Genomic DNA, 25,000 nt, shown 5'->3' on the forward strand with positions numbered 1-25,000 from the left:
CCCTCCCCCAGGGCCTGAGGGGCCCGCCCGCCCCGCAGGCCCGCGAGCCGCGCGTGCAGGGAGCCGCGCGTGCAGGGAGCCCCGCGTGCAGGGAGCCGCGCGTGCAGGGAGCCGCGCGCAGAGAAGGGCACTCACGGAGCTCACACTTCAGGCCGAAGCTCCTTCCAATCTTGTTGATCCTCACCATCGGGGTGTCCCCAATTTTCTTCAGGATGTCTGGCAAGATCTTGGGAGATTTTGCCCTAAAACAGAGGAGTCCACGATGACTCAGAAAAACAAAATGGTACCAGCCTTGGCAGTCCAGCACATTCTTTTAACTAAATCGACAAGTAAATCCAAGAACCGCCTTTCGTGAGGATCTGGGTGGCAAGTACACAAACCTACGTTTGGTAAAAGGTCACACACACACGCACGGGCAAGTACGCCTCAAAACCGATGAAAACGAATGCAATTCAGTGAACAGCTGCACCAACGTTTCCGGGGTTTGAAAACGCGCTGTGGTAACAGACGGTATCGGCGGGCAGCTGGGCGAACAGTCCCCACCACCTCTCTGTATGATTTTTGCAACTTCCTTTGAGTGTTATTTCCAAATAAAAACGTTAAAACAAACAAACACTGACTTCAAAACAACATCACGTCCCGGTCCACCTTTTTAGGTTTTTGTTTTTGTTGGGCATATGGGATCAAACCCACGCCCCCTGCATTGGAAGGCGGAGTCACAGCCACTGGACCACCAGGGAAATCCCGATCTTTTTAGGTTTTTGATCTTCAATTCATCTCCTCTCTCAGCACCTGCCTCCTGGGATACCTCCCTTCCTTTTCTTCGATGAAAAAACTGGTGGGGACCCCTGAACAGAGACGCCCTCAGATGGTCTGGCCACCGGGCAGGGACAGTGTCTGCAAAGAGCCCACCCAGGCCCCTGGCATCACGCAGAGTGTCTGGCACAGGCAGCAGGGAGCCTGATACTCAGACCAAAGGCCTCTGGCTGGTCACCTCTTGTCCTTGGGGCTAAGGTCAGGCCAATTCCCAGGTGGGCCTCCAGGCTCAGAACGGGACTCGCTTCTCATGGGCCAGCTGTCCCCCTTCACATTCGAGTGACCGGCCCCCTCCCAGTGGTTCTTCCAGCTGAGAAGCCGGTGACAGGAAGGTGTGGGACAGCCCAGCCACTGCTCAGCTGTGTGCACGCCGTGATACCTGCGTTTCCTGAGTGGCCCCCACGATGTTGCCTCCGTCCTCGTCCTCAGGGACCAACTACTCATCCCGGAAAATGCAAAATTGATGTGAGTTCCAAGAAACTCGATGGCTTCCTACACCCTGGATTTCTCAGGTGCCACCCCCACGGCTCTCACGCTTGCGTGAGCCGCGGTCCCCACTGCAGGGACCCATTAACCATGTAGATTCCTCTCCCGCTGCTCCCAAGGTGGTGACCCAGCTCCCTAGGAACGCTGCCTTCCGCCCCGGGGCCCAGACAGGCAGCAACACGGCCTGGCTGGAGCCCAACTGCACCCTCCAAGGTGTCACGGACGCCCCGAGCCACCCAGAGGCAGGTTTGGCCAAAAGAGGTGCGGAAGTCGGGGTGAGGGGAGAGCCCGGGCGGGGGCAAAGGGCTCCTGACCCCAGACTTGGAGGGAGACCAAGCTCTAGGGGCGACCTCGGGGTTGACTTATTAACTAGTTAAAGCCAAGGCAGGAGGGGTAAACACCTGGGAAGGACTGGAGGGCCGCTGAGTCATCCACCCCCGGCAGAGGTTGTAGCGGCCTGAGAAGGGGGAGGCCAGGCCCGCCGCCCCGCCCCTGCGGAGAACTCAGGGTTCCTGACTCAGCACCAGGCCCTGGGGGGCCAGAAAGTCACCTGGGAAGCTTGCCTGAGGTGTTCGGGGCCGGGGCCTGGGGAGGGAATTTAACCCGTTATCTCAGCTGCTTTCCCTGTGACAGCCCAGGAGGCTTCCGGGGGCAGAGCCCTGTAGCCCCCTGGAATAACCTGAAACCCCTCGGCTGGCAGGGCGCCTGGCTCTGCAGCACCCCCGCGGCCCCTCCCCTCCCTTTGCTGTTCCCCCCTGTTTTCCTCGTTCTAAGCCCATCCTACCTGGGAACCGTCTGGAACCCCTTCCCCAGATACCCACAGGGCTGGCACCTCCTGCCCATCCAGGTACCAGCTCTGAGGTCTCCCCAGGCCGCCCGGCCACGTCACCTGTCTCATCACCCCTGTGCTCTCTCTCACCACCGGGATCGCCTAGGCTGCCTCGTCCAGGGACCCGGGTCCAGTGTCCCGACAGCGGGTGAGCCCCAGAGCCTCAGGCCCGAGACGAGCTCCTCATAACCTGAACTGGGACAAGCAGTTTCAGGATGGGACCGCAACCCCGCCAGGGCGTTGTAGGAGGGTTAGGCCACCACGTGAAGTGCAGGTGTGATGCCAGGTTGCAGCCTGGATAGGGTGGTGTCCCAGCCACCCCAGGCCCAGCGAGCAGCTCACGGAGCCATTTTACCGCCTGCTCTGCTTTGTTCTGGAAGCAGGGGCTCATGCCCTATGGCCGGCGGCCAACTTGGCCTCCTAAGCTCCCAGAACCGAGGTGTGTTTAACGCTGGGAGCTTCTGGGTTTGTAAATGTTACTTCGGTCCATTGGCCCCAGTGAGGAGAGCACCCCCTCCCCCTCCCCAGTTCTGAATCGAAAATCAATCATCATAAAGGTTGGTACAGCAGTGTATGAGGAATAAGAACCAAACATCCAAAAGGCATGTTCTTCTGACTCATCTGTTGTACTTCTGGGAGACAACACTAAGGAAATAAAGATAATCCTAAGATTTAGTGAACTTAGTTTGAGCTTCATGATGGGGCAGGGATTTTTGCCTTTTTTTTTTTTTTTTTTTTCCTTTCCCACTGATTGATCTCCTGCACCTAGAATAGGGCACACACATAGTAGGTGCCGTGACTAAATGAATTGCACTTTCCCACTGCAGTTATTCATAATGAGATCATTGCAGACACACGAATACCCAAGAGAGGGCTTAAAGGCGTGGTTTGTTCATCCAACAGTCTCAGTCCAACCACAAAGACCCCACTACAGAAAAATATTTTACGGCCTGGAGTTAAGCAGAGAAGGGCAGGCACGATCCCACTTATAAGAGTGTGCAACCGGACGGATCTGCGTCCGAAACCTCCCCCCTGCCTGTCACTCGGAGCCTGGGACCTGGGCACATCCCTTTATTTATTGAGCATCTGCTCTTGGGGGGCACTGAACTAGGTGCTGCGTTACAGCACAGACGAGCCTTGGCCTCTCTGAGCCTTGGGGGACTCAGCTATAAAATACCTCCCACCCCAGCTCACCATCCATCCAGAGTGACCGCAAGGGACAGGGTTGGCGGGGTGGTGGTTCACACCCCAGGTCCCTGTGGCTACCTGGCTTCAGGTAACAACCTCTTCCCCCCATCTTATGATCATAAAGGGGACTCACAGAGCCGTGTGGTGATGTGGAGAGTTGGTGGCAGGCCTGCCCAGCTGCCAGGAGCACCTGCTCGGGGCATCGGGACGGATCCACAGGACCTCCTTGTCCTCCTTGTCTCCCAGAGGCTCCTTTTCCAGGCTCCCTTTCCCCAGGTGTGCCCCTGAGAGGTGGTGAGGGCACCCTGCAGACCTCTCTTCTGCTTGGGGTGTCTCAGAAGGCATGGTGGGATCTGCCAAAGGCAAGGGGAAGAGATGCCGTCAGTTCGGACCGTTTCCAAACACCTGCAGAAGAGCCTGCTTCTCTGTTGCCTGCCCTGGGAATCCCGCTCGCCCAGCCCCCTCTGAGTGTGGCGCTCCATTCACTCAAGTAGCTCAGCAGGAAAAAGCATAACTACGCAGGCAGCAGCTGCTGTGGACAACAGCTGGACAGTTTCTCAAAGGGTTAAGCATACAACTACCGTGTGACCCAGCAATTCCACCCCTACGCATGTAGCCAAAAAAAATGGAAACGTACAGTATTTGCCCACCGCATTCATAACAGCACTATTCACAATAGCAAAAACCTGGAAACAAACCAAGTGTCTGCCAGCGGATGAATGTATAAACAAAATGTGGTTTACCTGTACAGTGGAATAGTATTTGGCCATGAAGGAAGAATGAAGTTTTAAAATCTTCTCAACATGTGAGCGCATATGCACACACACAGACACACACACACAGCAACTATGTAGAGGTGATGAATGTTATTCATCTTGATAGCTTGATTGTGGTGTCTTTTCATAATGTATACATAAATCAAAACATCAAGTTGTACACCTTAAATATATATATGACTTTTATATATCAAAGATATCCCAAAAAAGTAAGACTACATTTAGGGACTCCCCTGGTGGTCCAGGGGTAAAGACTCTGCACTTCCAGTGCAGGGGGTCCAGGTTCGATACCTGGTCAGGGAACTAGATCCCGCATTCCACAATGAAGATCCTGCATGCTGCAACTAAGACCCGGAGCAGCCAAATAAATAAATATATATATTTTAAAAGACTACATTTATATGATGGAAATAACAAGAGGAAGATGAAGATGATAATAAATATATTTTTACCCTAAAAAAAAAGGAATGAAACATTCTGCTAAGTCAAATAAGCCAGACAAAGAAGAATATTGCGTGACTCTACCTATATGAGGTACCCAGAATAGGCAAATCAGAGAGACATGAAGCGGAATAGAGATTCCCAGGGGCAGGGGGAGGGGAGTCACTGTTTAATGGGTACAGAGTTATGATGAAAACGTTTGGGGTACAGATAATAGTAATGGTTGCACAACATTGTGAATGTGTGTATTGCTACTGAATTTTACACTTATGAATGGTTAAAATAAACAGTATATTACGTGTATTTTATCAAATTTTTAAAGTCTCATGGACACTTAAAATAGATGACAAAAAACAAGAAAAAAAGAAAAGAAAGGAAAGGGAATGGGCACACTCAAAGAAGGGGCTGCAGCCCTGCCCGGCTCCTTCTGGTGACAATGAGCGGACAGCCACCTCTCATCTTCAGAAACCAGGACTGAACTCAGCCGCTCGGCTGCCTCCCTGTGATTTCCCACACTGAACAGAGGACCGGTCCACGGCCGGCGCGGAGCCACCACTCACCAGGCTGAGGACCGAACGCTCACCACGGCTCCAGCTCCGTAAGGAGCAGTGAAAACTAAAGGGAGTGAGGTCTCTTGGATGGAATCCCAGAACGGAAAAGGGTATTAGGGGAAACTAAGGAAATCTGAATAAGTAGGGGCTTTAGTTAACCATAATGTTCATTAATTGCAAAAATTGTAAGATGGTAATAATAGGGGGAACCGTGAGTGTGAGGGGGGAGGTGCGTGAGAACTCTGCTCTCTTCTCAATTTTTCTGTAAATCTAAAGCTCCCCCCAACCCCAAGTCTCTGGAGCCCTGTGGGTTTGGAAGGTCCCTGCGAGGAGCCCAAGGCAGGGGATGTGGCTCGGGGCGACCTCTGCGTGCAGCCCTCACCACCCCTCCGGGGAGCGGGAGGGACCCCAGCCCCCAGCCTTGCCCCTCTGCTCCCCAGGACATTTCGGCAGTCAGTTTGCTGTGAAAAGGTCGGGTGGCCCAGGCGGAAGTGGGCTGAAGGTGCAAAGGGCCCCTCACTTGGAGGTGCACACGGAGGCTCGTGGACCCGCTGGATTTCTCCTCGGGGGCGGCCCCATCCCGGTACCGCCGCCATCAGCAAGGGCAGAGGCCGCTCCAGCTGGTTCCCTGTCTCCCAGCTTAGGGCCAGGCGCAGACCAGCGCCCAGCAGGTCGCCCCAGACGCCCAAGCCGGAGCCTGCGCGCAGGGGAAGCGGAGACCCCCACCCTTGGCAATCACGTCCGTTTCAAATCCGCGAGGCCCGCGGCGCGCGGCTTTCCCGCACGGCTTTCCGGGAGAAACCAGCCTCCCAGCCGATCTGCCCCCAAACGTGCCTAGAGCAGAGGTTCCTCCAAGTCTTTGGATCAGCAAGTACTTTTGCAGGCGTTCAGTGCCCCTCGTGAGACCACGCAGGGACGTCCCGCGTCCTTCTTCCACCTTTCAAAAAGCCCCCGAGGTAAGCGGAACACTGCCTTCGCTCCGCGGTGCGCCCGCGGGTAGGTGGTTCTTCCGTCGTGCAGAAGCGCCCCTGTCGTCGACCTCTCTCCCCATCAGAGGCCGACAGGCCGGCAGCCCCCTGGCCAGGACACCCCGCAGACCGGCCCGGCAGACGCAGGCAGCCCTGCGCCTCCTATGTGGCGACTTGCCTCGCCTGTAGCGACCTCCCGAAAGGTAAGGGGCTGCTGGGAACTCAAATCGAGACCGACAGAGCCTCCGTAGAACCCACAGGCACTCGGCGGGACCCTCGCTGGGCGCCCCGGGTTCGAACCCGCGGATTCAGTCCAGCGCAGCCCGCCTCAGCTCCCGGCGGGCACAGCTCCCCGCGGGCACAGCGCCCTGCGCGCCGACGCACGTGCGTGCTGGGAAGGCGGGCTCCCCTGGCGCGGTCCTGGCTGGCTCCTGCCGCACCTCAAACCACAAGACCCTCCTGGGGTCACGCCCCCCGCGCCCCCCAGCACCCTGCACGCGCGTACCAGTCGGCCCAAGGGAGCCAGTTAGGGCCAAGGGTGCGGGAGGTAGTAAACTCCCGTTTCAAAGGGAGACTTCTCAGGCGGGAAACTGAGACCCTACAGAGGATCTGGAGACCGCCCGGTCACCCGGCCTTTGGGGGGGGCTTTTGGGGATACCGTTTGGGATAAACACCCCCAGGTAACTCTTGGGAGGCTAAGTTTTGCGCTCCCGCTTCTTCCCCACTACCCCTCCCCATTCTACAGCTCAGCCATCCGCCTTGCCTAGGGCTCGAAGTGGTGGGGGGGGGTCTCAGGGCACCCTCCCCCATCCCCTTAGTACGTGCTGGAGGCAGGGCCCTGTTTGCCCTGCGCTCCCTCCCACCGCGGGCAGCCACCTCCCGTGCAGCCTACGCAACTACATCAATATTTTACACCCCGCCCCCCCCCACTCCACAGAACTGGCAGAAGAGAGCAATTTTCGAGACAACCATTTCCCATCCAAAATGCAGCGAAAAATCAATGATGGCACCATTAGAGCGCATCTTCCGAAAGTCTCAGCTCGACGCCCCCCCGCTCGCGCCCCCTGCCGTCCCCTCCGCAGCCTCAGGAGTTGGAGTGGAGGCCCTGGGCCACGTGGGCGCGGAACCACCAGCTTCAGTATAGTCTGGACTCGCGATAAGGGGAAGGTCCGGGACGCGGGGGGCGCGGGGCCAGCTCCGCGGCTGGCAGATGTAGATGATGCAACGCCGGCCCAGCGGTTGCCGAGGCGGGGACCCCGTCCCAGACCCCGGCCAGATCCCTCCGCCTAGGGGTGGAGCGAGTCACGGTCCGGTAAGTGCTCACCTGGACCGAGACCGGGAAAAAGCGGCGGGCTGGGCGCGTCCGGGAGCGGCGAGTAGTGACCCGGAAAGCGCGACCCCGGGGCTGGGTGGCACCCCGGGGACCGGGCGGCCAGAGTGGAAGGAAGGCGATTGGCCGAGAAGAGGGGGCGGGGGCCGGCTTCCGGCCAATCCCGAGTTGCGGATCGCGGGGCCCCCACCTCTCTCGTCCCCGCCTCTCGCCACGCCCATCCGCCACGCCCCCAACCCTCCCCCTCTGGCGCACCTTGGGTGAAGACCCCACCCCCATCACCTACTCTCTTTTGACGCAGCCGTGGGCCGGTGGCCTCTGTCCCCTCTTCTCCCCTCACTCCCGGGACCCCCGCACGCTCCGCCTACCCCTACCCTCTCCCCACGCCCCACCCCGGGACCCCGACCAGAACCGCGCATCCAGGGGTGTGCGAACACTCTGTACCCAATGTCCCGATTCTGTTTTACTTGGGTAAATCCTTGCTCTGCGGGAGTGTAATAAATAAATATTGATTGATGAGTTAAAAACGTGCGGTCTGGAGAGCGGAAGGACTTGGAAGGCCCTGAGGATGAGCCTCAGCACGCATCCCGCCTGCTGGGTCCCCTCACGCAGGCCCCGGTCCCGCGACCACCGGACACGGTTCTGTCTGGTCGCGGGACCCCAGGGGGCTGAAAGCTGCGGGCGGACCCAGCGCGCAGACAGTAGGCGCTCTGCACCTGGGCTTCGGATCCACCTCGGCGGGTTTGTCCCGACTTATTTCCTGCCCCTCACGGTCCAAGGGCCCAGCATACACAGTGCTTCGCCGGCCGAGCCCCGCTGTCTGCCCAGCCCGGTGACCGCTCCCATCAGGGAGGGAACCTGAGCGCACGTGGACATGGCCAGAAGCCACAAAGCCGCTGCGAGCCGGGCTGCCGGCAGGCTCTCACCAGTCACGGGCGCCAAAGGCTGACGGCCAGGACGGCCCTGGTCGCTGGGAAGGCCACCGCTAATAACAATATTCCAGACTGGGTGCTCTCGACTTTTAAAGAGCCTGCCTGCCTCTTGAGGTTCCCGAGCTGAATGGAGAATCCCTGACCCTTGAGTTTCTCCTGCCCTGCAGTGACTAAGTGAAAGGCGGGAGCCGCCAGGCTCGGGCAGACATACAGGATGGAGTTACTTGGCCCAGCATCCAACTGTTTAGTGCGCTGGCCACGTGCCCGCATTGCTCCCAGCACTGCATGGGAAACAGAGCAAGCTCAGACAAATGGCCTCTGCGCCTGTGGAGTTGCTGTTCTAGGGGAGGGGGCTCAACAGACATCACTTCATAAAAATACTTCCACTACTGAGACTGATAATGAAGAATGATACAGCGGGGAATGGAGAAAGACAGGAGTGGGAGAGTCCTCAATCAGGTGGTCAGAAGTCTCTGTGGACAGGTGACCCTTGAGCAAAGAGCTTAGGAACCACATCTTGTCCTGGAGAAGGATGTCCCCGGCTGAAGTTAGCCAGTGCAAAGGCCTGGGGCATGAAGAAGGCAGGGTGTCCGGGGAAGCAGGGAAGGTCACTGTGGCCGGAACGGAAGCAGGTGCGGAGGGGAGGCGGAGTCCAGGCCAGGATCTGGACTTTAGCCTCAATGACCTGGGGCGCTTGGGAGGGTTTCCAGTGGGTTGTTTTTGATTATGCTCCGAATTATTTTATCTTGGCATAATTTCAGACTGCCACAAAAGTGGCAGGAATAGTATAAGAATTCCCAGATACTCAGATTCCCAGATGTTAAACTTTTACTAACCCCTGAATCTTAGAGTGTGATCTTACTTGGAAATAGGGTCTTTGAGGATATAATCAACTTAAGTTGAGGTCACAGTGAATAAAGAGGGGAGCTCTAAATCCAATATGACTGGTGTCCTTATAAGAGGGAAATGTGGACACAGTCCCACAGAGGGGAGATGGCCATGTGAAGACAGAGGCAGAGACTGGAGTCATTCAGGCACAAGACAAGAACACAGGCAACCAGCAGGAGCTGGAGAGGCAGGAATGACCCCCCGCCAGAGCCCTCAGAGGGAGCAAGGCCCTGCGACACCTTGATTGTGGACTTCTGGCCTCCAGAGCTGTGAGAGACAATGAATTTGTGTTGTTTTAAAAGGCAAGCATAAAAATTTAGAAAAAATTTTTGATGTAATTTCAGAATGTCAGAAAAGTGGCAAAAATAGTATAAAGAATTTCCAGGTGCCCTTCATCCAGACTTTCCAAATGTTAAATTTTTATTATGTTTGCTTTACACTTCTCTGTCTCTCTCTCTTAGATTCTTACATATAAAATATGTATCTAAGTCTCTGTCATCAATTTATCTACCATCTATCTATCTGGTTTTTCTGAATGGTTGAGAGTAAGGTGGAGATACAATGTCCCTTTACTCCCAACTACTTCAGTGTGCATTTCCCAGAAACAAAGAATTGCTTCCTGTAACTATAATTCAACTGTCAAAATCAAGAAGTTAAGCTAAAACTGCTTTTAAAAAATTAAATACTGGGCTTCCCTGGTGGCGCGGTGGTTGCGCGTCCGCCTGCAGATGCAGGGGAACCGGGTTCGCGCCCCGGTCCGGGAGGATCCCACGTGCCGCGGAAGTTGTGCGTCCGCCTGCCGATGCAAGGGACGCGGGTTCGTGCCCCGGTCCGGGAGGATTCCACGTGCCGTGGAGCGGCTGGGCCCTTGAGCCACGGCCGCTGGGCCTGCGCGTCCGGAGCCTGTGCTCCGCAACGGGAGAGGCCACAACAGAGGGAGGCCCGCGTACCACAAAAAAAAAAAAAAAAAAAAAAAAAAAATTAAATACTTTATAAAACAAAAAGTTAACGTTGATACAAAACTACGATCTCACCAACAGACCTTACTCAGTTCGCCAATCATTCCAACAGTGTCCTGCATGGCCAGTCCCTGACCACATGCCACATTCAGTGGCTGAGTCTCCTTAGCTATTCTTTGTATTACGACTTGGACATTTTTTCTTCCTTCCTTCCTTCCTCCCTCCCCCTTTTTTTTTTTGTCTCTTGGCTGCGCTGTGCAGCTTGCGGGAATCTTAGTTCCCTGACCAGGGATTGAACAGTGAAAGCACGGAGTCCTAACTACTGGACTGCCAGGGAATCCCCAGGACACTGACATTTTTGAAGTGTACAAGCCAGGGATTTTGTAGAATGTCCTTGGTTTGGTCTAATTCCACCCAGGGGATGCACTCTGGATGGAGACCACAGGAGTGGTGCTGAGTCAGTGTCTGTGATCTGACAGGGGCACCTGCTGTCTGAGTGTCCCATCACTGGCAAGGTTAACTTTGCCCACTTGCTTGCTCCACTGTAAAGTTACCATTTTCGCTCTTGTAATTAGTAAGCATCTTATGGGGAGATGCTTTGAAACTATGTAAGTACCCTGTGACTTGTCAAATCTCATACTCTCATTATAGCTTCCACTGATGATTTCCGTCTGAGTCAGTTTTGATTAAAATGGTTGCCCAGGGGTGGTTTTCTAATTCTATCATTCCTTCTACATTTATTATTTGGCATTCCACTATAAGAGTTTTTCTTCTCCCCCACTCATGCATTCATTCATTTATTTACACCAGTGTGGATTCATAGATTCCTGTTTTTAAAAAACTATACATTTTACCACTGAAAGTGAACAGACCAATGGGTTTTTGCACACAAGCACTAATATTTAGTATTCACAGAGTTGTGCAACCATCACACAATTTTAACATTTGTGTCACTCCAAAAAGAAACCCTGTACCCTTTAGCAGCCATACCCCCATCAATGCAGCAGCCATAGGTAAACCACTACTTTGTTTTTATTTATATAAGGTAAATTCATGGATTCTAGCCATACTATATAGGTTATAATTTTTCACTAGCATTTTTTTTTTTTTTTTTAGCGGTACACGGGCCTCTCACTGTTGTGGCCTCTCCCTTTGCGGAGCACAGGTTCCGGACGCGCAGGCTCAGCGGCCACGGCTCACGGGCCCAGCCGCTCCGCGGCATGTGGGACCCTCCCGGACCGGGGCACGAACCCGCGTCCCCTGCATCGGCAGGCGGACTCCCAACCATGGCGCCACCAGGGAAGCCCCCTTTCACTAGCATTTTTTGATGGAAAATAGTCCCAGATCAAGAATCAAGCTGGATCCTGTTGTTACCTGAAAACAGGGTTCGCCTCTTGGTGGATGTCAAGCCAAAAGACACAACCAAGCCAAAGAGTGGGAGAAGGAAGGATGTATTATTTGCAGCAAGTAAGGAGAACACCAGGGATCCTTCCCAAAGCACTGTATCCCTGAACAGCAAAATTGGGTAAGTTTTAAGCTAAGGGTACATGCATATTCATGAGGGGCTTGGGTGGTGTATGCATGTTCATGAGGGGGCTTGGGCAGAGGAGACTTCAGCAAAGAATTGGGGCCAAGGTCGACAGAATCCAATCTTCAGTTGATTGAAGCCAGGAGGGTCAACATCATTATCTCATCCTGTACCTGGCGGGGGTCTCAGTTCCTGCAGAACTCAAAAGACTGTATCAGATTGTGATGTACCTTCCTTGAGGAGGAACTAGGACTCAGTTTTACCAATGAACTATTGTTTCTTTCTTTAAAAAAAAAATTAATTAATTAATCTATTTTTGGCTGCATTGGGTCTTCGTTGCTTCGCGTGGGCTTTCTCTAGTTGCAGTGAGCAAGGGCTACTCTTCGCTGCGGTGCGCGGGCTTCTCATTGCGGTGGCTTCTCTCGTTGCGGGGCACGGGCTCTAGGCGCGTGGGGTTCAGCAGTTGTGGCTCGCAGGCTCTAGAGCGCAGTGTCAGTAGTTGTGGCGCACGGTCTTAGTTGCTCTGCAGCATGTGGGATCTTCCCAGACCAGGGCTCGAACCCACATCCCCTGCATTGGCAGGCGGATTCTTAACCACTGTGCCACCAGGGAAGTCCTGAACTATTGTTTCTTTACTGCTTTTCCTGTGTTCCTGCATTCCCTCACTTCCCCAAAGATCATTAATTACTGAGACCTGTTAAAGGGCAAGCACTGTGGCCAAGCTTAGATCACCAAGTGGCTTAGGGGACTTCCTGGGTGGCACAGTGGTTGAGAATCTGCCTGCTAATGCAGGGGACACGGGTTCGATCCCCGGTCCGGGAAGATTACACGTGCCATGGAGCAACTAAGCCTGTATGCCACAACTACTGAGCCTGCACTCTAGAGCCTGAGAGCCACAGCTACGGAGCCTGTACGCCACAACTACTGAAGCCCGTGTGCCCTAGAGCCTGCGTGCTGCAACTACCGAGCCCATGTGCCGCAACTACTGAAGCCCGAGCACCTAGAGCCCGCGCTCCGCAACAAGAGAAGCCACCACAATGAGAAGCCTGCGCACCACAATGAAGAGTAGCCCCCGCTCGCCACAACTAGAGAAAGCCCATGCGCGGCAATGAAGACCCAACGCAGCCAAAAAATAAATAAATAAAATACAAGTTTAAAACAAAAACAAACAAACAGAAAAAAACCAAAGTGGCTTAGGCCAAAAATGGCGTCTCTTGTGTTGAGAAGGCCATGCCTGGTTCTCTTTCTCCAGGGACCCCCTACCCTATCTGCTTGTACAGTGGGTCCTTGTTATGGGCTGAACTGTGACCTCCCCAAATTCATGTCAAGTGCCACCCCCCAGCACACACCTAAGAATGTAACTATATTTGTGGATAGAGTCTTTGAAGAGGTGATTAAGTGAAAAAGAGGCCTTTAGGATAACTGAGACTCCTTGACCAAACCTTGGTCAGGCTCCTCTGAGCCCTCTTGTCCACTAGCATCCCCCCAAAACACACCTTGTCTTGGGCCCGCCTAGGCCAGTTTTAGCAGGAATCCTAAGTCAGTTTAGAGAGACTGCCCCACCCCATATCTGATCACCCTTGACATCCGATCAAGGTCCCCCCTCCTTTGATGTAGAAGTCCCTGGCCTGCCTTTAGCAAGAACTCTACAAGGTCTGTTTATGAAGAATCTCCCCGCCTTAGGGCTTCCCTGGTGGAGCAGTGGTTAAGAATCCACCTGCCAGCGCACGGGACACGGGTTCTATCCCTGGTCCTGGAAGATCCCACATGCCGCGGAACAACTAAGCACATGCGCCACTACTACTGAGCCTGCGTGCTGCAACTACTGAAGCCCGTGTGCCTAGAGCCCATGCTCCGCAACGAGAAGCCACTGCAATAAGCCCGCACACTGCAACGAAGAGTAGCCCCCGCTCGCCACAACTAGAGCAAGCCCGTGCGCAGCAACGAAGACCCAACGCAGCCAAAAATAAATTAAAAAAAAAAAAAAAAGAATCTCCCTGTCTTCATGTCTCCTATTAGTTTTCCATCCACTGAGCCCTCACTCTGTTCCTTGGCTGCAAATCCCCGGCTTCCTCCTTGTACTTGGAGTTGAGCCCCATCTCTCTCTCCTATTGCAATTGTCTCAAATAACGTCTTCTTTACCTTTTTAACAAGTGTCAGAATAATTTTCTTTAACAAGAGTAGGGGCTTGGCTTAAACAACAAACATTTATTTCTCATAGTTCTGGAGACTAGAAGCGCAAGATCAAGGCACCAGCCTGGTGAGGCCTCTCTTCCTGGATTGTAGATGTTGGGGGAAGGAGCAGGGGACAAGCTCACTTGGGTCTCTTCTTATAAGGGCACTAACCCCATCACGAGGGCTCCACCTTCACGACCTCATCACCTCCCAAAGGCCCCACCTCCAAATACCGTCACATTGGGGTTTTTCTGGTTGGGGGATGGGGGCACAAATATTCAGTCCATAGCAGGATGGAACCCAATCTGACTGGTGTCCTTATAAGATGGGGAAGAGACACCAGGGATGTACTCACACAGAGGGGAGACCACGTGAGGACACGGGGAGAAAGCGGTCATCTACAAACCAAGGAGAGAGAAACCAATCTTGTGACAACCTGATCTTGGACTTCCAGAACTGTGAAAAAATGTCTGTTGTGGAGGAGTTTGCTGTCCCTGCACCCAAGGTCCCTAGGGGCCAGCAAAAGGGCTTGCAGCTCAGGAAGAGGCAGGAGATTGAGGCAGATGAGGGACACCTGAACTCTCCTGGGGAGGAGTGTCTGGGTGGCAGATGGCTGGCTGGCCCCTCCAGTTACAGGGCAGCAGGAGGAAACGGTTCTCATCCACAGGGTGACAAAGCAAACGCAGGAGAAGAGCTAATGGTAGAAGCATTACACAACAATGTAAATCATCTATACTCCAATAAAATTGGAGTCTCTTTCCACCCCCAGTTCCAGGTCTCAGAGACAATTTATTTGGCCATTTTCATTTTATTTTATTTATTTATTTATGGCTGCACTGGGTCTTCGTTGCTGTGTGTGGGCTTTCTCTAGTTGCGGCGAGCGGGGGTTACTCTTCGTTGCAGCAAACGGGCTTCTCATTGCGGTGGCTTCTCTTGTTGTGGAGCACGGGCTCTAGGTGCGTGGGCTTCAGTAGTTGTGGCACACGGGCTCAGCTGTTGTAGCTCGCAGGCTCTAGAGCACAGGCGCACGGGCTTAGTTGCTCCGTGGCACGTGGGATCTTCCTGGACCAGGACATGGAACCCAGGTCCCCTCAATTGGTAGGCGGATTCTTAACCACTATGCCACCAGGGAAGCCCTGGCCATTTTTAAAATGGTATTTATCGCCATAATGTAGACGATATCCTGTATTTCTTTTTCTTATTTATGAACTTTAGGCCATATCTATTTTAACAATAAAAATAAATGCTCTTTCTTATGCCAATAACTTTTTATATTTGCAACAGTTTTATTGATACAATTTACATACCATACAATTCACCCATTTAAAGTGTACAATTCAATGGCTTTTCGTGTATTCACAGAGGTGTGCAGCCATCACCACACACTCAATTTTAGAGCATTCTCATCACCATAGAAAGAAACCCCAACCCCTTAGCCATCACCTCCACACCAATCCTTCCATACCCCCCCCCCCGCCAAGTGTTTGTCCCTGGCCACTACTAATCTACTTTCTGTCTCTCTAGATTTGCCTACTCTGGACATTTCATATAAATGGAATCATATAGCTTGTGGTCACTTGTGACTGGCTTCCTTCACATAGCATGCTTTTCAAGGTTCATCCGTGTTGTCACATGTAGCAGTACTTTTCATTGTCCAATAAAATGCTGTTGTATGGCTATACAATGTTTTATTTACCTATTCATCAGGTGATGGACATTACATTGTTTCCACCTTTTGGTTATTATGATTAATGTTTCTATGTATACTCGTGTACAACTTTTTGTATGGATATATGTTTTCATTTCTCTTGGATATATACCTAAAAATAGAGTTGCTCAGTCATATGATAATTCTATGTTTAACCTTTTGAGAAATTGCCAAACTGTTTTCCACACCATGTTACACTCCCACCTGCAATGTAGGAGGGTTCCAATTTGTTCACCCACTCACCAACACTTCCCATCATTCCTTGATTTGATCCTAGCCATCCTAGGAGGTGTGAAGTGCTATCCGATTGTGGTTTTGATTTGCGTTTTCCTAAGGACAAGTGATGTTGAGCATTTTTCATGTGCTTGTTGGTCATTTGTATATCTTCTTTGGAAAAATGTCTATTCAGATCCTTTGCCCATTCTTACTTGGGTTGTCTTTTTGTTGTTGAGTTGTGAGAACTCTTCTTATATTCTGGATACTGGACTTTTTATCAGATACATAATTTGCAGATATTTTCTCCCATTCTGAGAGGCATATTTTTCACTTTCTTGATAGTGACTTTCAATGCACAAAAGTGTTCAGCTTTGATGAACTCCAGTTTATCTGTTTTTTCTCCTTTTGTGACTTGCACTTTTGCTGTCATACCTAAGAAACCACTGCCTAATCCAAGCTCGTGGAGATTTACCATGTTGAGTTTTACGGGTTTGTATTTAGAGTTCTGATCTACTTTGAGTTCATTTTTTGCATACGGTGTGAGGTAAGACTCCAACTTCATTCTTTTCAATGTGGATAACTGGTTGTCCCAGCACCATTTGTTAAAGAGATAATTCTTTCCCCATTGACTGGTCTTGACACTCTTGTCAAAAGCAATTGACCATAGATGTTAGGGTTTACTTATGAACCCCCAATTCTAAATATTTCATTGATCTATACATCAATCCTTATGCCAGTACCACACCATTTTCATTACTGTAACTTTGTACTAACTTTTGAAATCAGGAAGTGCAAGTCTTCCAACTTTGCTCTTCTTTTTCAAGATTGCCTTGGCTATTTGGATTTCCTTGCAATTCCATAAAATTTTAGGATCAGCTTTTCCATTTGCACAAAGAGGCTGTTAGGATTGTGAGAGGGACTGAACTGAATCTGTAGATTGTTTTGGGGGAGTACTGCCATCTTAACAACGTCAAACCTTCCAATCTGTGAAAAAAGGATAACTTTCCACTTTTAGTTTTTCTTTCATTTCTTTGCAATTTTTTTGTAATTTTCAGTGTACAAATCTGGCACTTCCTTGATTAAATTTATTCCTAAGTATTTTATTCTTTTTGATTTGGGGAATAAATTTTCTAGCCCATGAATGAACATGGGAGGTCTATTTATTTAGCTCCGCTCTAGTTTTCCCAACAATGTTTTGTCAATTTCGGAGTATGTTTCATACTTAGTAACTGCTTTATGAAATTATTTATTATTTTTAAAAATTTTTATTTTATTTTATTTTATTTATTTATTTTTTGCGGTTCGCGGGCCTCTCACCGCTGTGGCCTCTCCCGTTGCGGAGCACAGGCTCCGGACGCGCAGGCTCAGCGGCCATGGCTCACGGGCCCAGCCGTTCCGCGGCACGTGGGATCTTCCCGGTCCAGGGCACGAACCCGCGTCCCCTGCATCGGCAGGCGGACTCTCAGCCACTGAGCCACCAGGGAAGCCCTATTTTTTATTTTTAAAAAAATTTTATTGGAGTATAGTTGATTTACATTGTTGTGTTAGTTTCAGATGTACAGCAAAGGGAATCAGTTATACATATACATATGTCCACTCTTTTTTAGATTCTTTTCCCATATAGGCCTGTACTCAGTAACTTCTTACACCACCTGTCAAGTCCTCACCTTGTAAAACAAGCCTATTAGGGCTCCCGGTTATTCCTCTGCTTGTCCTTCTCCATACCACCGTGTTCCACCTTCAGCTACTAATAGTGTTACCACTAATAACAACAACTAACCCTGCTTGAGCACTTACTACGTACGTGCCACTCACTGTTCGAGGAATTTTACCTAACTTTAACTGATGGAATCTTCATAACTATCCTAGGAGGAGAGGTCGGGTGACTTGCCCAGGTCTGAAGCTGAAGGGGAGCGGAACCAGGATCCGACCCAGGCAGTCAGACGCCTGCATCTCTGCTTTCCTTGCCCGTCTTGCCATGGCAATCAACCCAACCCTGGGATATGTTAGGTTGACCCACATGAAACTGCTGATGTTTGACCATTTTTAACCTACAAAAAAATGGCAATTTCATTTGATTCAACTTGTTAAAAAAAGAAAAAAAAAAGACCTGGGATTTGAAGCAGGTGACTGAATGTTTGTTCACCAGATGCAGGTGGGGATTTTCTGAGTTTAAGGCTCTGCTGTGTAAGGTCTGAACACGCTCGCCAAGGAAGCTCCAGCTGGGAGTGAGCCAAGTTCACCTGGATGAGCCTGGCACCTTCTGAGCAAAAGACCGCAGTCTGTCCTGAGATGGGGGCCCCGTTTCGGAGGTGAGAGCTCCTGAGCTCACTCTAACAGTAAGTCCCAAGCGGGGGTGGGGGGCATGGAAGGTCCCCCCGAGACCCATACTGTGCCATCCACGTGAGTCATCTGGCCACCAGGAACCCGCCACCAGGGACGGGTGCAGCTCTTACGTCCCGGGCAGGGAGCTCTCCTGACGGGCCACGTGGACTTGCAGGGCTGTGTTTTCAGGCCCGTGCTGCTGCTCCTGGAAGAGGTGCAAGGGAAGGCAGCCACCTGGTGGCCTCAGGACTGTCTGGTTGATAAGATGCCATAGGAGGAAGAGACCTTGAGCTTCAATGTCTTTGAACTTTACGGGAGAAGACGATTTCAGCTTTGGACTACCCTCTCTTAGGGATTTGATGTGGGAGGAGGGTTACACTTTCTCAGTTCGGGAAGTTTCAGATTGCCGGCTTTGTTCTCATTTGGTCTCCTGCACAGGTGCTGGGAAGCCTCTCTGGACAGCGGGACCGACGCTCAGGGGAGACAGATGCTCAGGGAGTGAAGTTTCAGCCTTGACCTCAGGGCGGCCCTTGAGTTGATTACTGCACGGTTCTCACCTGTTCGAAACTTTCTTGGGATGAAGCCAAAAGCCCATCCGTGGAACAGGAAGGGTAGGGGTACTGGGGATGTGGCCTGTGCGTGACAGAGGGCAGCCTTGAGGGATGAGCCCTCCCCAGCCCACTCTGGACCCCACCCGCCTCCGCCCAGGGAGCTGGGAGAGAGCACTGAGGAATCCTGGGGTGGGGAGTGACGCCCCTTTAGCTCAGTACTGTGTTTCCACAAGGAAGCAGCACCCATCACAGGGCCGCCTCCTCCCCTCTCCTCCCACGGTCCCTCCTTCCCAGGAGAGGAGAGTGGCGGTCTGCTCGGCGGAGGCCCTTGACTTGTCCGCTCTCTCCCGACTGCAGGACACTGATCGGTTTAAAAGGTGCGAACCCTGGGGGCCAACTCTCCCGTCCCCCCCCCCAGGTTGGCACTGGCAGCATCCTGGACACTGTGCATGTCCTGCGGACACAGGCTGTCCCTCAGGCGGGCTGTCCCAAGGTCAAACCATGGATGGAGGCGGTAGTACGAGTTCTACAGGCCTTAAAACCCACATTCATGTTCTCCAATCAGCTTTATCAGTAATGAAACTGATAAAGAAAAAAAAAAAATCTGCCGAGGTTAAAGCCCGTGGAGGCGACCTGGAACCTTCTCTCAGGTCCTATGGGCTCTCTTTCATTCTGACTATATGTGAGGCACAAGGAGGTACACGGGACTGGAGAACCTGGAAAGGGACCCATCTACATGTGTGGTCACCTGATTCAACAGAGGCCCCCTCAGCTCTGCAGGGAAGGCTGTGGCTCTTTCCACAATAAAGGTTGCTGGAGCGATGGGCTAACCCTGTAGAAAAACAAGCCTCCCTACACCATACACACAAAACGATCAGAGAGCAGTCCTGTGTGTACCCTAAGTGTGCACGCTAAGACAGTAAGCTTATGGAGAAGGCAGAATCTCAGCAGGAACTTGGGAGCAAAGATGTGTTAAACAGGACCCAGAAAGCACGTCCACAGAAGAAATATTGCTGAACTGGACTAGTTACATTGGAAGACATGCGTTCATCCCACCACTGAGAGGGAAAAGGAAGCCCTGGACCGGGAGAGATATTTGCAACCTTCAACAAAGGACTCAGACTGTGTAAAGAACTCCTAGAAATACACAGGAAAAAGAAAAACGACTTGATTTTAAAACGGGCAGAGACTTGAGCAGGTGCTTCACAGAGACATGCAAATGGCCAATGGCACGAAAAGGCACCAACGTCATCCATCCATTGGGGACGTGCCAGGTGAAGCCAGGGACCTGCCAACCTGCCACTGCAGCCACTGCAAGAGCTAGAACACAAAGGGGACGGAGACCGTCTGTCCCAGACTCAACCGCCCCCAACACCTGCCACAGTCCGAGCTGCCCTCCCCGCCTGCCTGGACCACTGCAGTAGCTTCCACTCTGGTCCCCTTCCAACACCCTGCGGTGAGACACGGCCTCAGAAACACGAACCAGAACGAATCATCCTCCTGCTCAAACCCGTCCCACCGCTCAGAACGAGCTCCAGGTCCTTCCCAAGCTCACGAGGCCCTCTACGATGTCGCCCTGACTCTCTTTCCCGTGTGCTTGGCCTTGAATGCACTTTGGGGGATGCTGCTGTCCACCCAGCATCCCAGGACCCCTCCCGCTGGCGCCCCTCCCACTGCAGTGCTGAGTGGCCTTGTGACTTGCTTTGACCCATGCAGTGTGGAAGGAAGTTCACGCATCCCTCTGATCAGAGTTGAAGGACCGGCAAGGGGTTTTCCTCTCTTTCTGCGCCCGCGGGCTGGCCACGCTCCATCCAGGTGGGGCTGCCCCACCAGCCACCCCGGGAAGATGACAGTGCTGGGAGCTGAGCAGCTGGCCCTCGGCCGACGTGCGAGGTGAGGGGGAATGAGGGCCCCGTGCTTCCACAGCACAGCCTACTGCCAGGCTTTCCTGATCCACGCACGCACGTCCAAGCTCGTTCCTGCCTCAGGGAACGTGTCCCCACTGACCCCTCCTCCTCTTCCTCCTCCTGTTCCTCCAGCTGGCCAGTTGTGCCAGTAACATGTATTAACTACGCGATTCATCTGCCTCGAGCTGCAAATTTCAAGTCAGTGGCGTCCAAAAACATATTGAATGTTGCAGACAAGCTGAGTCAAAGCAAGGCAAGGCGATATGCAATGATTCCATTTATATAAAATTCAAAAACAGGCGAAACTGTAACGTGTGGTGAAGCCTATGTAGATTTTTCAATTATTACTATTGGAGTATAGTTACTTTACAATATTGTTAGTTTCTACTGTACAGCAAATCGAATCAGCTATACGCATACATATATCCCCTCTTTTTTGGATTTCCTTCCCATTTAGGTCACCACAGAGCACTGGGTAGAGTTCCCTGTGCTATACAGTAGGTTCTCATTAGTTATCTATTTTATACATAGAATCAATGTCGTATATATGTCAATCCCAATCTCCCCAATCCTCCCACCCCCTAGATTGTTTTCATTGAAGTATAGTTGATTTGCAATGTTTCAGGTATACAGCAAAGTGCTTGTTATACATATATGTATTCTTTTTCAGATTCTTTTAAATCATAGGTTATTATATCAAATATAGTTCCCTGTACTATACAGTAAGTCTTTGTTGGTTATATATTGTTTTTTATTTAAAAAAATTAATTAATTTTATTTTTGGCTGCGTTGGGTCCTCGTTGCTGCGTGCAGGCATTCTCTAGTTGCGGCGAGCGGGGGCTACTCTTTGTTGTGGTGCGCGGGCTTCTCATTGCGGTGGCTTCTCGTCGCAGAGCACGGGCTCTAGGCACACGGGCTCAGTATTTGTGTCACGCGGGCTCAGTAGTTGTGGCTCATGGGCTCTAGAGCGCAGGCTCAGTAGTCGTGGCGCACGAGCTTAGCTGCTCCGCGGCATGTGGGATCTTCCCGGATCAGGGCTCGAACCCGTGTCTCCTACACTGGCAGGCAGAGTCTGAACCACTGCGCCACCAGGGAAGCTCCCCCCCCTTTTAAAAATAAAAATCCCCTTGGACCTGGGAGCTACCACCTTTACTTGGGCTTATCTACTGAGCTGCTCTTTGCTGACGTGGGTAGGTCCAAGCAGGCCCAAACCAGTGGCAACACAGGGCAGCTTCAGGCCCAAACTGCCCTCAACGGCTTTTCACTCCAGACCTGCATTAGGGTACGGAGGGTGGGGCGGCAGGGTTCCTTTCCCTCTACTTTGTAAGCTCCTCTTTCTGACTTCGGTGACAAAGTTTTCAAGACACTTAAAAAAAAAAAAAAGTCTACTTATTTTTTACTGCAATGGGTCTTAGTTGCCCCACGCGGGATCTTTCACTGCAGCGTGTGGGTTCTGTGGTTGCGGCACACGCGAGCTCAGTAGTTGTGGCGTGTGGGCTTAGATGCCCCGTGGCATGTGGGATCTTAGTTCCCCGAGCAGGGCTCGAATCTGAGTCCCCTGCGCTGGAAGGCGGATTCTTAACCACTGGACCACCAGGGATCTTCATTTACTTTTGAAACTAGAGACTTTCACAGGAAAAGGTGACACTAATCAAAGTTAAGAAATACAAATTAAAAATTCTGTCACGTTGCCTCCTTCAGATGCAGTGGAAAATGACTCAGTAATTCCCACAACTCTGACGAAACTTAGATAGAAAATCTGAAGTACTGGTACTGATTCTTTTGAGAGTGTGCAAAATGATATAAAGATAAGCTCCTAGACCACCAACTCAAAGTGCCACTTTATCCAAAATCATCCGCCTACTATTGCAAAAAAAACAAGAAAACCCAAAAATTTCAAGAAAACAAACCCGAACAAAACTAACGTAATCACTAAATCACTTTTTATAATTTAGCAGATAAAAGTTGACTTCCATGAAACAAACTGGTCAGGGAAGTAGTATCTCCCCCCACTCAGCAGGCACACCTCCCAGGAATGGGCAAGAGGCTCGGACGCCTGCGGGCAACTGTGCTTGGGCCTGTCGTGAGGAGACACGGGGATGCCACGCAGTGCCGTGTGCTGGTCACCTGGAACCGTGTTTCGGTTTGCCTTTGGGTAAGACTTTCTCTTAAGAGAATCTCTATGCTCTCAGCCGAGGAACGGCCACGGCAGGAACCGGGACCCAACTCCACGGCAGCCCCGAGTCACACTGCCCTGCGTCGCCATGACGAAGATGGTTTGGGAAGGTGACACCAGACAGGAAGGCTCTGCCGAGGCAGATGTGATCACAGGGCTTGTGCTCCTGTCCCTTAGTGGTTTTCGACGCAGCCTCAGTCGGTGAAACAGAAACGCGAGGGCCCGAGCGCATCCCCGTGCTATGTGCCACCCGTGTCTCGGGACACAAGGCGGCCCTCGGAGCAAAACTAGAAGCTCACGGATAAGAACCCAACCCTGCGGGCTCCACGGACTGCGCTTGGTCGAGAGATCAACTTTCCTGCAGATGCCAGTGCAGTCTGCGGGGCTTCCACTCCAGTCTGCTAACAGCTTCAGAAGAGAAACACCGGATTACCTGTTAACATGCAGATCATAGGAAACAGGCCTTTTTCGCATATGAATTTTCCCTTAACTGGTAGGTGTGTCATTTATACGCGAAGTGACTGATGTAACACCTTCACCTCAAACGCTGATGATGTACGTGCAGGTCTGTAAAGGAAGAGACTGGAAACAAAGACTTGGCACAAGAAATCAGTCACACAGGAATTCTGTATCACTACAAATTTTATTCAGAAACCCATCTTTGTTTTTTTTGTTGTTTTTTTTAAAAAAACTCCCATTATGAACTGGCTCGGTCAACCAACGACGGACGACACTTCCCAGCAGACACGCGGCAAGAACAGCACGGCTCAGAATCGCCCAGACCTCTCTCGGTCTCTCGACCGCCTCCTGTCGCGTTCCCGTCCCCCGCCGCCACCGCCGCCGCCGCCGCGGCCACGGTCTCTAGACCGAGAGCGACGCTCCCGAGAGCGGGACCGCGATCTATGCCTGCAACCAAGGACAGGAAAGGACACCGTAGCACCCACACCGCAGCACGCAACGTACGGGACGGGGGCCGACACGTCTGAACACTGCACCTCGACACACCGATGAGACCAATAAAGGAGAAAAACGCTGCCAATTAAGCCACAAGCTGGAGCTGTAAGATGTGCCCTCGTCTCAGACGTTAAAGCGTCAGGGATAAAAAGGGGCACCTGAGGACTGAAGAGCTATGACATCTTCTCTATCATATCCTCCCGTGGCGCCAACACAAACGGCCAGGGGAAACCCTAATCCAGAGTGAACGGGACGTACACACCCCTCACCCCACACCTGACCCCCGTTTCAGGTCCCGGCCCGGCATGTACGCAGCTCGGCGACGGTGTCCGTCGGGCCCACCGTGGGTGAGGGGAGGCCAGCGTTCTTTTTCTCCTACACTTCTTTTTGTTGACAATGAAACAGTCACCAATAAGGTCTGCATTTCCAAATATCTGCTTGACAGGAGAGAGACGAGAACCCCTCTGGGGTCAGAACTCAGTGATCTGAGTGGAGAAGAGACTCGTCACACTGACACCTCGGCCCCTTCTCTGCTCGGTGACACGACCACCTGCACTTAAGCAACAGGACCAGACACGTGACGGTGCCCAACTGTCAGTGGTCCCCAGGGCGGTGCCCCGGCCCGGCCAAAGAAACCCGCCCAAGCCAATAAAAACCAAGAAACCCCAATGGAAATAGGCAGCACGTAAAGGAAGTCCAGATATCTGAGAATAAACACCGTGTAAACAAACCTAATTTTAGTGGTCACCAGCTTAACGGTCCCCTCAGTTACTAAGGTCTGCTCTCGACCTGACGAGGAGGAAGCCGTGCGTGCGTGGAAAATGTCCTTCAAAGAGTACGTGTTATATTTTAAAATATGCACTACATTCTAAGCAGTGCCTTTGAAGGAGAAATGACACGAAAGCCAAGCTCTACTTGAAAACAGCATTTTGGTTAAGAAACAGTCACGGTTCACTCAAGTACTCACTTCTTACGGCGGCGCCCGTACAACTCCCGCCGCAGCTCCCGAGAGATGGGCTTCAGGTGCATGAAGTTGCAGAAGCCTCCCCGCGTGCACTCCCTGCGGGAGAACAGACGGGGTCATGCAGTGCACGCCCTCCACCCGCCCAGGGCGCCCCTGGGGCCTGCCCACACCTACCCCATCTCGTACTGGCGGCAGCAGGCTTCTCTGAAGTCGGTCACAGGGGAGAGCTCGGCGTGGATCGGCTGGCCATTAAACCAGCGGTTGTTCAGGTCAATCACGGCCTTTTCCGCATCTTCTTCACGGCGAAACTGAAAAGACAAGGCAAAAACGCT

General features: G+C 52.0%; 2 protein-coding genes across 2 annotated transcripts; both read right to left on the bottom strand.

Moving 5' to 3' along the window:
• Positions 1–135: 135 nt before the first annotated feature.
• Positions 136–7,487, bottom strand: LOC114485300 (cystathionine beta-synthase-like protein; the record flags this gene model as incomplete). The annotated part of the gene is made up of 3 exons (XM_028486477.2): positions 7,380–7,487; positions 3,453–3,672; positions 136–242 (listed from the first exon to the last, which is right to left on the bottom strand). Coding segments are annotated over exons 2-3 (319 nt in total), but the record flags the coding sequence as incomplete, so codon positions are not given.
• Positions 7,488–23,376: 15,889 nt separating this feature from the next.
• Positions 23,377–24,994, bottom strand: LOC114483864 (splicing factor U2AF 35 kDa subunit; the record flags this gene model as incomplete). Its single annotated transcript, XM_028486478.2, has 3 exons — positions 23,377–23,656; positions 24,672–24,764; positions 24,843–24,994. Coding segments are annotated over 3 exons (384 nt in total), but the record flags the coding sequence as incomplete, so codon positions are not given.
• Between the last annotated feature and the right edge of the window lie 6 nt (positions 24,995–25,000).

The sequence above is a fragment of the Physeter macrocephalus genome, unplaced genomic scaffold, assembly GCF_002837175.3.
Source record: "Physeter macrocephalus isolate SW-GA unplaced genomic scaffold, ASM283717v5 random_1608, whole genome shotgun sequence".
NCBI lineage: Eukaryota > Metazoa > Chordata > Mammalia > Artiodactyla > Physeteridae > Physeter > Physeter macrocephalus.